General features: G+C 39.0%; 3 protein-coding genes across 4 annotated transcripts; all 3 read left to right on the top strand.

Annotated features, from left to right (window-relative positions):
- Positions 1-502: 502 nt before the first annotated feature.
- On the top strand, positions 503-4,902 carry c7a (complement component 7a). Its single transcript, XM_042487830.1, has 12 exons — positions 503-598; positions 726-787; positions 889-967; positions 1,050-1,209; positions 1,666-1,810; positions 1,855-1,876; positions 1,918-2,053; positions 2,173-2,177; positions 2,784-3,033; positions 3,135-3,304; positions 3,430-3,658; positions 4,272-4,902. The coding sequence occupies exons 1-12, from the start codon at positions 593-595 to the stop codon at positions 4,463-4,465; spliced, it is 1,458 nt and encodes a 485-aa protein (XP_042343764.1). The 5' UTR covers positions 503-592; the 3' UTR covers positions 4,466-4,902.
- Positions 4,903-5,402: 500 nt separating this feature from the next.
- Positions 5,403-9,096, top strand: c6h5orf51 (chromosome 6 C5orf51 homolog). The gene is made up of 6 exons (XM_042488365.1): positions 5,403-5,521; positions 6,167-6,276; positions 7,127-7,273; positions 7,468-7,599; positions 7,769-7,883; positions 8,004-9,096. Exons 1-6 carry the CDS (start codon positions 5,428-5,430, stop codon positions 8,237-8,239), a joined length of 834 nt encoding a protein of 277 aa, XP_042344299.1. The 5' UTR covers positions 5,403-5,427; the 3' UTR covers positions 8,240-9,096.
- A 74-nt stretch (positions 9,097-9,170) lies between these two features.
- On the top strand, positions 9,171-16,150 carry fbxo4 (F-box protein 4). 2 transcript variants are annotated; one of them, XM_042488362.1, is made up of 8 exons: positions 9,171-9,471; positions 10,698-10,972; positions 11,056-11,276; positions 11,828-11,903; positions 12,005-12,177; positions 12,626-12,852; positions 12,964-13,048; positions 15,608-16,150. In XM_042488362.1, exons 1-8 carry the CDS (start codon positions 9,307-9,309, stop codon positions 15,712-15,714), a joined length of 1,329 nt encoding a protein of 442 aa, XP_042344296.1. In that variant the 5' UTR covers positions 9,171-9,306; the 3' UTR covers positions 15,715-16,150. The 2 variants fall into 2 exon arrangements, with proteins under 2 accessions (XP_042344296.1, XP_042344297.1); XM_042488363.1 differs by lacking the exon at positions 15,608-16,150 and having other exon boundaries at positions 12,964-13,764.
- The last annotated feature ends 803 nt before the right edge of the window (positions 16,151-16,953 follow it).

Here is a 16,953-nt window from a genome sequence, read left to right on the forward strand (position 1 = left end):
CGGTTCTCTATTGCCCTCCAGTGTTTGCCAGACTATATCACATCTTAACACTCCTATTTATGCACGTCTGGTTTCATTTTGTGTCTCTGCCAAAGCTTTTGTTCATGCATGTTTTTACCTGCAGCAAATCTCCCTCTGAGCAAGACTAAAATGGCTAAAGTCATTTCAACAAAACAAATGGTTTGTTCAATGAGAGCCAGCACACAACATTTTCAGGTCGCTGAAACTGAAGCAGCTAAATGGAATTCAGCCATCATTAATTTGACTGTTTACACCTATGCTTTCCCTGCTGTGACAGGTCGGCTGTGAGAAAGGTCTGTCAGCTCTGTGATAAATGTGACTGAAGAAGAAGTGGCCTACAGCAGGCAGAGACTCTCACTCTGAGAGGAAATTTGCTTTTGGTTTCACAATGAGCTGGCACAAAAATATGTTCCTCTCTCTTGTCCAAAGTGAAGACATTTGCACATGCACACACACATACACACACACACCCTCATGAAACCCAATATGTTCCAAGGAATAATGGGTGTTCTTCCAAGAACAACCAGCATCAAAGTCTCTTCAAGACGTCTGTTTGCTGCTCTTCACCACCATGAAGGCAAGTAGAAAATTACACATTTTTTAGATTTCTGCAAAACATTTCATATACATTATAAACTGAGATCTTAGAGTATTTTACTTTCTTTTATGTCTTTTGTTCTTCTCCTCTGTCCTCTGTTCTTCAGCGCGTTACACAACTCTTTTTTGCAGCCTTGCTGTGGCTGTTATTCCTGTTCGCCCCCAAAGGGTAAATCTGTTTTTGTTTTACCGTTTCAAATGTTTAAAAACACAACGTAAACATGGAATGATTATTTTGAATTGTTTGATATATGGTGTCATATTCCCAAGGTTTTGTGACCAGAGAGTTCATTGCCAGTGGGGGCCATATGGTGACCGGTCAGAGTGTGATGGCTGCACCAAAACACAGGTTAGGAGGATTAAAGGTCTAGAGTGTCATGTTAAGGGGTGGTTAATTGTTAACTAAAATTTCTCCCATCCATCACCCAAAGCTTTGCTGGATATTTGATGTAGGATCTGATCCCCCTCTCCTTCAGGTGGCTTCGGATTCTCCTGCATCTTGGTTCTTGGTCAGAGTAGGTGTGGTCTCCATGATCTGTCAGTTCCCTCTTTCCCTATGCGGCTCCCAAAACTTGCTGCCTCGTGTCCCAGGTGAAAAACCGCACTAAAACACTGCGGAGTTTATTCAGTGCGTGTGTTTTTTTGCGATGCGCAGCGGTGCGCTGCTGCGATGTTAAGTTTTTCTTTGGGAATATTCAACAATCACTGCTCTCTCCTCGCTGTTGTCCACCCTCTCCTCGATCCTCTCGGCCCTGTCAGCCATGCGCTGCAGTTCATACTTCTGTTGTCCGATTTCCTTTTTTAGTTCGGCCATCTCCTGTTTTGTGTTTTGTTTCACCTCTGAAGTCCTTTAATTCCCCCCTCAACTCTCTGAGTAGTCTCTGGGTATTAAAGACTTTTTAGCTCGATGTTTGGTTGGAGATGCACGCTCACGCTGCTGTTCTCTCTCCTCGCGACCGGATGTCTCAATCTAACTCTTTTCACTCCCAGAGTCATACAAAATTAAAAATAAAAATCACACAGTTCTGTGTGTTGTCTGCCATACAGGAAAGTGTATCAGCCAGTCTCTGGTGTGTAACGGAGATCAGGACTGTGAGGAAGATGGACAGGATGAGCAGGGCTGCGACGTGGGAAAACACATTGTGAGTTTACATTCAGTTCTCCCACCCAACATTGAACTCCTAGGAATTGGGTAAGTGAGAAATTGTTGTTGCACTTACACAAACACACAAGTAGGTACCATGTGCTTACAGGTGGGGTACTTTAATTGCTTCTGTAGGTTTGATGTGGTGACAGAAGCGGAGGGCCAGTGTCATCAACACAAAGAGCCAGTGTGGTGTCATCTACAGCGGCGTCCACAATGCTCTCTACAGGCTGCCCCTACTCTCCAGTACAGCTTTTTGGTTGGTCACTCTGGAAACAGTAAACACCTACAGTTGCAATTAATAGTGATATTCCTTTCGGTCAGTTATTCCTGTTAAAGTACCCAGTGGAGTTTTGATCTTTGAGGAACACAGCTCTGTTTATATTCTGCATTTCTCTACATCCTTAAAGCTGGGGTGTACAGTTTTCTGGAAAAGATAAGAAATGCTTTGCACTTCATACAGTAACCCAGTGTACATTGATTCATTTTTATCTTATTTAATTGTAGAGCTGTGTGTAGTGCATTTGCTTTTCACCCCTCCCTGCCCTGTGTTCTCTCTCTGTTGATCAGATCACAAATGAGACAAGAGTCTGTTATTTAGTGCACGAAATGGTCCTTCCTCCTCGCTGCAGCTAGATTACCTCGCCAGGAGGAGAGTGGACAGCAGTTCTGGAAGAAAGACCTTTAGTCAGGGGCTGTAGAAACTCAAATTCAGCCAGTGTGAATACAGATACATACAGAGTACACAGAATTTATTTTCTCACTTGCCTTTTGGACTTCCATATATAACCTGCTCTTTAATTGCATTAATTTAAAATTAATTGAAAAATGTTCTCAACTTTTGCCACAACCTTAAATTTATATGCATAATATCAATGTTTCCTGATGCCTGTAGAAATAAAAGTTCAACACACTGTTATACTGAATTTTCAGATAAATGCTGGAATTTAAATTTCCAGTGGCTATAATAAACTTTAGAAATTGTGCTTGAATGCAACTTTGTTCGTTTTAAAAGTATTAGTATTTTTGTAAATCTAAACATCAGGTTAATAAAAAACGCCACTGTATCTGTAGAGTGTGGCCTCTATTTACCCAGTACTTTCTGAGACTGACTTCTGTGTTTTGTTTTCCTTTAACTTCTTGTTGCTTTCTAGCCAGCCAAAGCCACCAGTCTCATGAATGTGTAAGGACTCAACGCTGGATTCTTTTTTTCCGCATCTCTGACCGCGTACACTGCACAAATAGTCAAGGAGGATGGTCATCATCCACTGGTATAATTCTGATGTTGATACTGCAAACGTATCAGCCTATAAAAGCAATTTACATTTCTAGATCTTTCTGTCATCCATTATCTCTGCATTTTTTTAAACAGGTAATACCAGGAAAAATAATCTTCCACAAAAAGTGGAGTTGGAGGGTGGAGGCACTTCACAAATCGCTGCACTGAAGGCCATACAGCTCTCTGATCCGGACAGGAACTGGGAAATATACTCAAACTGGGCGGATTCTGTCAGATCAATTCCACAGGTCACAAAACAAACAGTAAGGGAAAGTAAAACAAGCACTTTTAAAGTAGTGTTGGATTTACTTCATAGTTATTTTTGTATGTCTTCTTTTCAAATAATACAAAGGATTGTTTTATTTGAAAAGAGCTGCTCTGACAGCAGCTGCGGCTGCTGTCAGAGCTGGTGAAAGAGGTTCAGTGTGCTGGGGTGAAGAGGCTGTACCTTCGCAGGGCCATAGAGCAGTACCTTGCTGAGAGTGACACCTGCCACTGCCGGCCTTGCAGCAACAATGGCTTGGTTGTCAGGGATGGAGATGAATGCAAATGCATCTGTAAGCACGGCTCATCTGGAGTGGCCTGTGAGCAAGGAACTGAAGTGGAGGGTCAGCAGGGTGGGTGTCACAGGTTCTGTTGTACTGCAAACACAACGTCTTGTCTTCATAAAGCCATAAAACCACAATTCTGCATCTAAGTTTTTGTACAGATTAAACAAACAAGATTATACTTTTTTTTTTTACCTTTGGACGGACCCAGCCTAGCTGTTTTCCACAGTTTTTAGTCTAAAGATGTGTTGATGGCTGTTGCACAGTCATCATGTAACTCCATCGCATCAAGTTAGTCGTTTCTAAAATGAAAATGAAAAACTATTTCTTCAGTTTAATTGAACTGGTTGTGGACATGGATGTTTGATGTATGGATGTATGGCTGTAATGGATGTATGAGGAATTTTTTAAAAAAATATTAAAGTATACATGCTTTAGTAAAAACCCAAAATACGTATATAATAAGTATAAACCTAAAAGAAAATAGCATAATAGGTCCCCTTTAAATGTAAGCTCTAATGATGGTCATTTTTTGCTTTTACCAGGTAAATATAGTTTGTAAGTGAGTGAGTCCATCTTTATTGTTTTCAGACATACAGTAGACATTAATGTAATCCTCATTCTCACTCTTTCTTTCTTTCTTTCTTTTTTTCTTTCTTTCTTTCTGCTTCTGCCCATTAAGGAGTGATCCATGGTAGTTGGGCTTGTTGGTCTGACTGGTCATCGTGCTCTGGAGTCAAAAGATCACGAAGTCGCTCTTGCTCTAATCCCACTCCTCAAAACGATGGACAACATTGTATTGGAGAATCCACCGAGATATCTGAATGTGAAGACCAAGACCTGCAATACCTAAAGTTAGAGCAAGTTGAAGTTTGATTTTGCTATATGAATTTCGATACAATTTTTGTAAGAGGCACCGGCCTGCATTGAATTTCCAATAAGAGGAAGTTTCATGCTGAGTCACATCAATGCGTAGTCATACAGTGTTCTAACTGTAGCTATTTTTCTGCAGAACAATGGCGCCTCAATGTTTTGACCAAACTCTCCCAACCGGTCAGAAATGTGAACACAGGAAGATTTCACTGCTTTTATAAAATCTAGACCACATTGGGCCAAGTCCAGATCAAAAACCATTATACTTAGACAGGTCAAATCTGAACTTGATTATTCTCTGCATTGTAGCCTACACATTCTCTGTATTTTTGTTTGCATCCTAATAAGCAGACTGAAAAATAAAAAAAGCATATATATATGTGTGTGTGTGTGTGTGTGTGTGTGTATATATGTATAGATATAGATTCCCTGTCATAATATAGTTCAGATTTGGCCCATTTAAGTGTAGCCTACTGGTTTGTGTTCTGGACCTGGTTCAATGTGGTCTAAAAAAAGGAGCTTTGAAATATTTTTGAAATATTCTTATATATATGTATATGCATTTTCAATAATAAAATAAAGGTTTCACAGATGTTAAAGTTGGTTATAGACAGTGTCGGGGCTTTACCTTAAATGTCTAACATGCTTTCACAACAGTCTTAGTTGTATAAAGCTGATGGTTGGTCGCTAAGCAACGCAAATTACATTTCCCTAGGAACCTACGAATTTTAAACTTACTTCAGCGTTGTAGTACTCTATGTACTTTTAAAATGCATAACGTTATTTCAAACTCAGGGGTGAAATAAGTTATACAGTAAGTTTTGATAGTGGTTGCAAGGTGCATGGTGTTTTTTATAGCCTCTCCAGGCACGCGCACACATACAACACTGATGTCTTGGAAACTGACGTGACATCCTATGAGCACGTGAGTAATCCCTGGCTCACGTGACGCATACTTTTTAGTCATGGCCGACGACTACAGGCGACAAGGTTTCGAGTTGGAGAGAAGGATATTTGAGTTAGACATCAAGTGTTCCAGTCTCAGAGCTGAGAAGCAAGGTATCGATGAGTCGTTGTTCATTATTTTTCTGTCTCGTGGTCACGCTCGGCACCTCGTTTGCGAAGCTGACATCCTTGTTCGGTTTATTAGCCAACTAGCAAGCTAGCTAACGGTATTTCTCTTGCAACTACAACAACAGCTGTTTTCTGATGAAATGTTGCATGCTGACAAATAATACTTGTCCTGCAGTTTGCTGACAGGCGGCAAATTGTTAAGCTTAGTAATATTTTAGAAACGTGTGCTCATTAACCGATGCTTGTTTGTGATTGTCTGTGTGTTCGAGTTAACGGCTAGCGTAAGTTCGCTAACGTTAGCTTAATGTTGACAAACGTTCAACTGACCGTGAAACACGGTGCTGCGTAATAGTAAATGAACTACAGTTGCCGAAGTAAAGTTGCCATTATTATATATTGAATTATTTCTTTTTCCATCGTCTTTTAATCATCGACAAACGTTTGGAAATGCACATTTCATGCCATGTCAGTATACTATGTTTGCGTCAGTCGAATTGTTTTTGCAAAAAATGTGTCAATACAAAGCATCAGTCATCAACAGAGGTATTTTGAAATGTGTTAAGTTGGAGATTTTTTTTCTTGATTTCAGATCTACAAATGGTAACATGTTAACATATCGTTCTTCCATAGATGATGACTATTTACAGAATGCGTCTGCCATACTAGACAAGTTGAAAAGCTATTACAGGCAAGGAGGGGAGAGTAGCAACCTTTCCAAGGTGCTTCAGGACTACACACAGGTACTCTATAACATTAAACTTCATTGAATTTGTAGAACTGCTGTTAATGATTATTTGCTTTTATGTCTAATAGCTGATTCTGTTTGCGACTAATCATTTAGTCTATAAAACATCAGAACATAGTGAATAAATGAGGTAATATTCAAAATGCTTGTTGTATCTGTTCAAAAGTCCAAAACACAAAGGTATTTTGGTAATGCCTAATTATAGAAAACAGGGAAGGACATCCTCAAATTTAATAAGATGTAACAAGCAAGTGCTGCTTGATAAGTCACATAACAGATAAATCAACTAAAACTGATGGATATTTTACTCCTATGAATGTCAAACCTGCAGAGGATCACGCTTTAAAAGATGCTCGGATGAGGGAAAATTAAAACTAATGAAATCTGGAGTCAGTGATAAGTTGTAGATTGTTGGTGGGATTTGTCTTGGTGATGTGATTTGGTCTAAAAATCAACACTGAAAAGGCTAAATAAAGGTTTTTAGTATCAAGTTGCCAGTTATTAAGGAAGTGTTTACCACTGAACTTTCAAAAATTTCAGAGAAATTAATTAGATGTTAGTAATAACACTTGGATCTGACGTTTGCTTTTGAGAGGGAGCTTTATAGAGTTTTGAAAAGGGCTGTATCTGCCACTTCAAGGTATTTTATGTTGGATTCATACCTGATTTGATCAACCTTGTTATTGAAAAACTTCAGTAAAGTCATTTAGTGAGAAGAGGAAGGTAACTGTATCTGCTGACTTTACGAGATTTTTGTGATTTTGAAAATGATGCTTTTTTTCTTGCTCAATGTATTCACTATCAGGTGTGTGTGTGTGTATATATATTTGTTTTTCATTGTATAGGTGATCCTAGACATCACATTTTATGAAGAGAATAAACTGGTGGACCAGGAGTTCCCTGAGCAATGTTCACCATTTAAAATCCAGCAGCTGCTGCAAGACCTGACCGAGCCTGAAGTTTTGGTGGGGAGGCTAGCACCAGCACAAGAAGTGTGTATATGTGTCTCAATATGATTTTTTTTTTGTTGTTGTTGCATGGTCTAAGTTTTTTTTCTGGTAGATTATCAGGTATTCCCAGTAAGAGCTGTATTTGTTGTCTTTGTTTTTATATTTTTGCCAAAAGCACACATTTAGTTCCATGTCATTGTCTAACAGTACTTTTCATGCCTTTTGATCTCTAATAGGTGCAGTCTGTGTTGGGCCTGGAGCTGTTAGAATGCCTCTATTGGAGACGTGGAGCTCTGCTGTACATGTACTGCCACACCCTTCACCAACGAAAACAGTGGATTAAGAAAAACAAGGACACATTCTTAAAGGTGCAACAGTGTGATAAAATCTCAGTCGATACAGTAAATTGTATTTTCGAACAAAAACACAAGCTTGTCTGATTTTACTTTGTACTTTTGTTTTTAGTATCCAAAGTTTTTAGGTGGTGCATGCTGACATTGGACCTAATGCTCATATTACTCTGATATTTTAAAACAGTGTATTCAGGAAGGGGTGCGCTACCTAATGCGGATGCTGCAGGTAAGAAACTCTGTGAAGCTCAATGATGGGGTGGTGCTCCATGACACTGCTACTGCAAGCTTCCTGTCTGAAGGTAAATATGTTATCAGTTATCTTTGCATTACAAAAACGGTTGTGCTGCTTGAGGAGAACTTGAAAAAAATTCTTCAAGTAGACCTTTTAATCATTCTCACTACTTTGTGTTTTTGGCCAGGCATTTTCTCAGACACACACCTGTTGACAATGATGTACATCGGGGAAATGTGTTTCTGGGCAGTCAAGTACGAGGACTGCAGCGCTGACACTATGGAGCGCAAAGAAGATCGCCTCCAGTTTCGGGACATTGGCACACAGATCCTCAACAAATACGTGCTCGCCTGCGAGGGCCCTCTGCAGGGCCAGGGCTGGAACACAGAGAATGCCAAGGAAATCCTTAGTATTTTACAGTGAACCAAGCTGCTCCTGTGTTGAAGTTGCCCCCAGGCACAGATCTAAGTTCAGTATTCAAATGTGTGTCAACCCCAAATAAAAATGAAACCCATCAGCTTGGGGTGTAATGTTGTGGAAGGTTAAGAGGAGGCACGGGGAGAAAGTGTATGTGGAGAAAAGAGTCTTTGGATCAGTGTCTACAGGCAACCTCATCCCATGCCAAACAGGCCGGGCCAAAGCAGGTGAAAGAGAAGTTAGAAAGTATAATATAGGTGGTGTAAAATTGGCAGGGTCTGCAAAGGAGCCTGTTGAATAATTTTTTGCCCTGTCCTGCTGAAACAGCAGTTATCATGTTGATTCCAGACTGTTGACTGGGGCATTTATTTTGCTCTGAGAATGTGTTATAATAACATTAATATGAATATAAAAAGGTTATTAATAAAATTGACCTTTTTTTCCTTTCATTTTTTTAAAAAAGATTGTTACGAGTTTGAAGATAATCCAGCTGGAAATGAGACATTGCACAGTAACATTTTATTTATTGTTTTCGTTGCCATTTTGTTATGCTTTTAATATATTGCTTATACATTATATATGTATGTGTGTATAAAAATATACACACTAAAGGCAAAGAGAGGTGTTAAAGAACTGTTTGACAATGATGTATTCATGACTATTTGAAGTATGTTCAGATTTGTTCATACCAGCTTTGTAATGCGCCACTTGTACTCCCATCTATTGCAAGTTCCATTTTTCTGCCACTTGAATAATGTTGATAGTATAACTATAAATAGAGAATCTGTGTTGTTTGGACAAAAGTCATTTTCTGTTTTTTATGTCCTCGTTGACAATAAACACGCGCGTTGTTTTAAGAAAAATCCGTTTACTTTGCATTGCAACTCTCGCCCATCCAGACTTAGCTTTGTTCTTGTAGAACTACAATACCCACAATGCCGCACTGACGCTAGCAACAAGGAAGTGTGATCATGTGAAAAATAGGTGAACGTCAAATATGTCGACATCTCTTCCCGGGTCCGTGTTGGTGATTTTAACTAGGTTTTCACCAAAGAGCACTGACACCTGAAGTCATGTCAGGACCGGCCCAGCAGCTCAGTGAGTCCGCGGTGATCCGCAGCCTCCGGCGCTTCAGAGACAGATACTTTCCAAACGGTGGGAAAGTTGTCAAAGACGACTTGACGCTTGTTGAAGACACCGGAGGACAGAGACAGCCGGGGTTTCTGGATACGTTACCGGTGAGTCAACTCTTCTATGTCAATGCTCGACAGTTGTCCGCTGTCTAAAAGTATATTGTGGTCAAAGTCCTTTTAAAACGTCTGTTTTTAATCATATCATAAACAGAGGCAGGGCAATGCCAGATTCAAATTAAGCATTAGTAAATGTAACGTACGAGTTTGATTCTGACACGTTGCCGTACAATCGGCAACAATTAGAGGGACAAAAGAAAGGTGAACTGCAAGTTTCTTCCTTTTTCTACGCCACTTTTTTCACTCTGCATTTGCCTAATATTTAACACTTGTACATTTTGATATTACGTCACATACGATATTTCTAAAATAAGACGGATTAAAGTACCCCAGCTACAACATTAAAGTGCTGTTTACACCTGCTATAACTGTGTGTGTGTGTTACACAATAACATGTTTAATAAATGAACAGTCATCAGTAATGTGGATATAATGACTAAGTGGGTAAAGGAAAATAACAGAAAAGCTATAGCAGTATGCTAAGTTCAGGAAACCACATTGCTTTACTGTAACGCAGCCTTTAAAATCTTGCAAAGACACAACATTAAGAAAATCTAAGACAATATCTAGTATCATATCATGATATCGATATTATATCAATATATTGCCTATCCCTATGATATAAATAAGCACATCATAACTGACAGGTGAGTGGTGCATACAATTTAGAGCTTCATACACAAGCAGATAAATTAAAGACACATGTAGGCTATAAGAACAAAAAATATATATATATATTTGTTTTTTTAAGTTTAAAAAAAATAGGGTATTAAAGCAGAAAGTATGATAGACATATTGCATAGTCATGATAATATTGCACATGTGCAGGATATGCCACTTAGTTGTTATTGCATATATCTCAAAGCATGCTTATTTAAAAACAATAATAATAACCTACTTTACAACAGCCAAGCATTCATAGCGATGTTGCTTTTTGATCCGTCGATGTCGGCTCCTCCTGTCATTGTGAAGTAAAATTCAAAGTGTTGGATTGTTCACCTACTATTAGGTAACGTGTACTGGACTTATACTGTGAGACAGGTTAATTAACCATTTGTTTAACACTACATTTTTATGTGGCACCAAGGTTAAAGCTTTTCAGGGATTCTTGGTGACTGTCTAGTATTTCCTCACTGTTTGCATCTCTCACATAGCTCTTGACACTCTCCTGTTCTGTTTTGTTGAAATACTCATTAACTCCTTTCCTCCTGAAGGTGGACATACAGTTCCTGATCATGACCTTTCTCTCTCCTGCTGATATCTGCTGCCTGGGAGCCACCAGTCGCTACTGGAGGGCCATGGTTAGAGATCCATTGCTGTGGAGATACTTCCTGCTCAGGGACATGCCACACTGGCCCTCCATTGATCACACGAGCATGCCCCAACTGGAGTGTCTGGATGCACCGCTGATCAATGAAGACGAGAGCTTGGATGATAGAGAAGAAGGCGATGACAGAGGGAAGGAATTGAGATTTGACTACATGTCAGAGTGAGTATCTGTTTCTATCGTCCTGTATCAAGGTAACAATTTGATAGGCAGAATTGTTTTGGCAACCATTTTTGTCTCAACAGATACCTGAAAGGCTGCCCATCCTGCAGACAACACTGGCTTCCCTCACGGCCGGCATATGAGGTCGTGACCTCGTTCCTTCAGTCTCTGGTGCTCTCTTCTGAACCACGTTATGCCATGTTTGGCCCTGGCATGGAGCAGCTGGACGTCTCATTAGTCACAAGACTCATGCATTCCCCAGATGTACTTCCTGTGTCGGGCACTCCTAACAGACAGATAAATGGTGAGATGACATTGATGCTGAATACATTTCTCCCAGTCTCTTCTCATTTTTAAATACAAGATTTTTCACTTCATATTGCTGTATTGCCAAACTATAATGCAGATGTAATGCAAATAATTTCAGTCACATAGAGACCAGTGGCATACGTTAGCCACAACAGGCACCAGTGCACTATTATGACGGGCCCTATGTTGCCAAATTTCGCGTCCACACCAGCTCACCGTATATTGTATCATCTCTTTACATGATATTTAGATGATCGTATTTCTGAGGTGGCAGCCTTAATCAGTCGAGAGGACTCTATGGACCCTTTCACCTTATGGGCTCCTTTGCAACCACAATACCTTCACTGTCTGTATTTATGGCCCTAATATAGACTCAATCAGGAGATTTTATTATTTTATTTTTTTAAATGCATCAATATCTTACTTGTTGTGGGTTTGTTTGTTGTCCACTAGGTGGCAATATTGGCCCACATTGTTCTCTCAGTGGTAACTATCAGGAAAGATACTCCAAAAATGTAACTACACCTTTTTTTTTATCATTTGTAGGTATTGGCTCAGGGATCAGTTACACGTTCAACAACCAACACAAATTTAACATCCTAACTCTGTACTCAACCAACAGGTAAGCACTTTGTATTTAAATTTACATTTTGAGTTGCAATTATCATCTTTGTCTGCATGTTATTGCTAAAATCACCATAAACTTTGTGTGTTTGTGTGCAGGGCAGAGAGGGAAAGAGCCAGAGCGCAGCAGCAGAGCACCAGTAATAAACTTTTTACAATCGAAGGAACAGATGACTCAGGCTGTCTAATCTACACCCCTGCTCCTCAGGTCCAGCAAGTGTGCCAGGTGGTGGATGGTTTCATCTATGTAGCCAATGCCGAGCCTGGGAGAGGTGAGCTAAGAGGACATTCTGGTGTGTTTCTGCACCTCTGTTGCTGTGTTCAGATGCCGTTCACAAGTATTTAAACCCTGAATTTTGAGCCCTGAGCAAACTGGTTTGAATTTATTTGAAAACTTTGGGAAAAAGACAATGATGAACTTGCAAAGAAATGCCCTGTAAATGTATAAAAAATAGTCAGTTTAAAAAGTTATCTTTAAAAAGCTATATGTCTGGAAAATAATTATGATTGTAAATACAATCATAATTATTTTATTCATTATAGATTATTATTTTACTATATCAATAATATATTTAAAAGTATGTTACAGAAGACATTTAAGATGCTCATTACTTTCTTTGCATGTTTATAAAGGAAATCAAGCTTATTTGCCCAGGTTTCAAAGGATTAATATAAATATTCAGAACAGAAAACATGCATAAAAAAACTTTTCTCTGGTAGGTGAGGGAGAGTCTGAAGTGGCTCAGATTCGAGCTGTGCTGAACTCTGCCGAGGGTGTAGCATCCAGGCCTCTGCTGGTGCTTTCCTGTGTCTCCAGAGAAGAAGCAGAAACCGTTAGCACAACCAATCTGCAAACTATTAGCAGCAGAAACAGGGCCGGGAGTCGGACCCCCTGTGTCTACATGGCAAAGAGACTCGGCCTGCCTCAACTGGCGAACCCCTGGATGGTAATTTTCCCATATTTGACCAACTAAAAGGCTTCTACAGCATTTAGTGCATTCAGTGTCAGCTTGAGGAGACTTTTAACCTGTGTTTGTGTTTCTCTTGCTTTCTTTCAGGTGCAGGATACAGTAGCAGAGTCCCTGTCAGGTCTTCTGGACGGCATTTCCTGGTTACTGAGATGTTCAGGAGTCAAACTCTACGGCAAGTAGTTATCTATTTTCTGCTGCTGCCAGATGAATGAAAACCGCAGACCTCATTGCTGCGTCATCCTGACACCAAGATACACTACAGCATTTCCTGAGTAATGTATACCACATGTGTGCAGTGTCTCAGGGGCTGGAGCATTGCTTGTGGGATTTAATGACTTGGATCAGCAGCAAAACTGATGGGTTCAATCAGTTATTTTGGATGAAGGAACACACAGATAAACAGACTCGGGTGCAGAAGCAGAAAACCAAAATTAAAAAAACAGTGCTAAAAAGTCACAGTGAAAAATCACTTTTTGCCGCCTTACTCATCTTATATGTCATTTAAATATGTGATAAGTATATGCTATTTTAATTATTCATCATATCATGACATTGGTTTACAATAAGTGAGCTGCTAGCTCATCAGGTGGCCCACTACTCAATTTAAAATGTGATAGAGACACTTAGGTTTTTTTTTTGTTTTGTTTGTTTTGGGTTTTTTTTACAGTTGAGAGTTTGTGCCAACAACTCACCTACAAAAAGTCAGCTTACATAACTTCCAGACAAAATCCTTTGACTTCTGATCTATGCTGTACGTTAGTTTACTGCAAAGATTGGACTAAACTAGCAAACCATAACACAAGCACTTGAATGTGCATACTTATGTATTTTATGTTCATGCTATTAAGAAATTATGCCTTTGATAAAAGCTACTCCTCTGATTTTAAATGTTGACGTCTTTTATTGGTTGCACAATTATTTTGTTCTTCAAATGAATTACAGGTTTTTCTTGTAGTGGATGAGTCACACTTTCAGGCTCTTACAAGACTGAAAACACTACTTAGTGTCTGTTAAATAACCAACAAATCACTGTTAGGTAATCACGACAAAACAATTCTGTATCTTTGAGTCACGTTTTCTGATCTGTCCTTTTCCGTCTCTCTTCTTCTTTTCCTCTAATGCACATACTCACAAGTTTGAAATCTTGCGAGCACTGGATGGTATTCTTCTTTTACCTTCCCTTCCTTTCGTCTGAGGTCAGCCCTGGCATGAGGCGCTGAATCCACATCTGTATGTCAGCAAGCAAAGAGGGAATCCTGTTTTGGCCACCAGGCAGCGCTACTAGTGGCTGTGTGATTCAGTGCCTGGTTACAGAGAGCTCTGCCTTTGATAATTTATTTTATTGTATATATAAACTTCATTTAACTCAAAGTCAAAACGAGATGAAAACCTTACGAGTGGGACCTATCTTAGGCAAGGTCAAAAAGCAGCATCCAACACATAATAAGACAACAAATCATAACAGCAACAACAGATGTGATGAAAAATACATCACTTAACACAGTGCATTGACAAGGCAGCAATGTTTAATTATGTGTTTCTTAATTAAGTGAAGCAACTGCAGCTAGACATTATCACTTTGACATTTTAAAGATGCCAAGTAGAAAAAAATCCTTTCAGACTACAAATATATTTAATCTAATTGTTTGACAACAGAAACATCCAACCAAAGCCCAGTCACACAATGTCATTCTGTATGACAGCACACCACTTGCCTCCTCAGGACACCAGGTACATTTTAAATGACTGTTTGACTAGAAAGTGCCTCAATGATCACAGAGATGATATGTTGGAAATAATCTTTTTTTTTAAAGTGTTTTCTTTTTTCTTTTCTTTATTCAAGTAACAGAACATTCCCTGACATACGACCTTTCAAAAAAAAAATTCTACATTTAAAAAATAAAAACAAATAAATAATCATTAAAGAATTAAAAAATTAAAAAAAAACAACTAAACAAAAAAGTAAACACTGTACTTAAGTATATAGTTCAATACGTTAAATCAAATAAATCTGAAACTGAGATTTACAGAGAGGGGAGGCATTAACAGCAGAGCAGGTTTGGCTACAGTGGAAAACGATGATAGTTTGAATGATATTTCATCGTAATAAAATCTATTACAAAAACCCATTCCATGGGATTAAAATCCTAGATATGGTGTGACTTGTGTACACTTTTGTGTCAAAATTTCCATTTTCAGTTGCAGGCTCTCCGTCACTTGTTCCATTGTGTAAACCTTTTAAAATCTCTGCGTCTCCGGGGTTAGAGTCGGTAGATTTGCATCTTTCCAGTTTACCATAGAATTTTCTTTGCAGTTGTTGAAAATAACCTTTAGACACAGTTTTGAAATCATCCAAGTAGCAGAACAGACATCCTTGCCAAGTTTATTTACTGTAGATAATTCAGGGTCTGTAATTCAGTCTCTCAAGAACTCATTAGCTGCATAAAAATGGAGGTACAAACCCACATGTACACATTCTTGGCTATAGTATCTTTTCTACGTATCTGCTTTTGCATGTTTTGATTTTCTAAATCTGAATTGCAGTGCAATTATAGCCCTTAAATGATGACATATCTCACATAATACGTTTAAGTTGTGTTTGTCTACTGAAAATTGCCACCTGTTTCATATTCAGTGTCCCTGGCGGCAGTGTTCACATGCTCTAATGGCTGGATGTACGGCCTGACAAGATAATTCGCTTCGCTGATGCCCTTTTGTTCTACTCCCCTAGGTAACCACAAGTCTTTGGTAAAAGTATGCCCCCCCGCCCAACCACCAGCCTTTCCATCAAAAGGCTCTTTTGTCTCAGCAATCATTTTCATAGACATACAGATTTAGAATAGGACCATGATTGGTGCAATTTAGGTGCATTAAGCTGAGCTGAATAGTGGTGAAGCGGAGATTGATTCTTTTTTTTTTTCCCTCGGTGAAATTTAAAGGGAAATGATGGAGGAGCTGGCTGCTGCATGTGTGTGCGTCTGTGCGTGATTTGTGTGTATCTCAGAGAGAGAGAGACAGAGACAGAGAGAGAATCTGACTTTACAACTCAGCTAATTTCTGTTCTCTGTAAACAGGACGTCTATCTCTTCGGTCATCACTCCACAGTTATTTACCCACATTTTATATTTGTGTGCCTATATATGTGTATATATGCACGACAGTGAAGGTCGACCGCATTAAAAAAATAGCATATAAACCCTGGGAACTTCTTTTTAGGGCCAGTAGGCAGGGAATGACTGCCTAATCCTCTGTTATTACTCTGTGATCCTGATAGAGCCGTTGGAGGTAAACACTTGCTGAACAAGGACTGCTGCAACTCTCAGTGTGGATGAATATGTAAGATGATAACAGTTTGAGTGAATGAAGAAATCAGAATACATATTAAAATCAATTTGCACTAGTATGTAAGAATTTAAAATATATATATATATATATATATATATATATATATATATATATATATATAATGTTGTGCTGAGTGTGTAAAGTGTGGAAAAAAAACAAACTATGTGCCTTATTCTACCACACAATGCATAGTAATATGTAAAGTTAGAACACGTGTCTGATGCAACAATCTACAAAACAATATATATGTAAGTGTGAAGAATAATAAGAATATATACAATATGTGTAACATGATAAATATGGCCTACATTCAAGAGTTGAAAGAATATTGCACATTTTAGAAATAGCACACAGTATTGCTGTAGTTGAATTATTGCACCAGTTATTGCAGTAAAGACAGTATGTAAAGAATTATATGAGTGAAGAACTACTTATATGCGAATGCTGACTAAAGTAAACACACTGAAGTTATTGTGTGTTGCAGCCAGGATGTGTTGGATCAACTGCTGGAACTTGCTTTATTTTCAAGGTGGGTTTGTTTAGAGCGCAGACTGTGGACCATTATCGCACATCCCTACATAATGGTGGCAAGGGTTTGGGGGGGGGTACCCCTGGCCGTGTTTTGGAATGAGCACCAGACCTCCAGCTGCCTCGTGTCATCCACAATCAAAGGGCCCCTGGGATGTGTTGTCATGAGGAAGAAACCCATGTTTAGTATATATATATAATGTG

The sequence above is a fragment of the Plectropomus leopardus genome, chromosome 6 (assembly GCF_008729295.1).
Source record: "Plectropomus leopardus isolate mb chromosome 6, YSFRI_Pleo_2.0, whole genome shotgun sequence".
Taxonomy (NCBI): domain Eukaryota; kingdom Metazoa; phylum Chordata; class Actinopteri; order Perciformes; family Serranidae; genus Plectropomus; species Plectropomus leopardus.

Bases quoted from the DNA above. Each gene is read 5' to 3' on its own strand.
- c6h5orf51 (XM_042488365.1), top strand. From the start codon at position 5,428: ATGGCCGACGACTACAGGCGACAAGGTTTCGAGTTGGAGAGAAGGATA. The intron at 6,277-7,126 runs GTACTCTATAAC...TTCATTGTATAG, and splicing joins TGCTTCAGGACTACACACAG to GTGATCCTAGACATCACATT. The intron at 7,600-7,768 runs GTGCAACAGTGT...ATTTTAAAACAG, and splicing joins ACAAGGACACATTCTTAAAG to TGTATTCAGGAAGGGGTGCG.
- fbxo4 (XM_042488362.1), top strand. From the start codon at position 9,307: ATGTCAGGACCGGCCCAGCAGCTCAGTGAGTCCGCGGTGATCCGCAGC. The intron at 9,472-10,697 runs GTGAGTCAACTC...TTCCTCCTGAAG, and splicing joins GGTTTCTGGATACGTTACCG to GTGGACATACAGTTCCTGAT. The intron at 13,049-15,607 runs GCAAGTAGTTAT...CTACTCCCCTAG, and splicing joins TTCAGGAGTCAAACTCTACG to GTAACCACAAGTCTTTGGTA.
- c7a (XM_042487830.1), top strand. The intron at 1,877-1,917 runs GTACTTTAATTG...TGGTGACAGAAG, and splicing joins ACCATGTGCTTACAGGTGGG to CGGAGGGCCAGTGTCATCAA. The intron at 3,305-3,429 runs GTAAGGGAAAGT...CTCTGACAGCAG, and splicing joins CACAGGTCACAAAACAAACA to CTGCGGCTGCTGTCAGAGCT.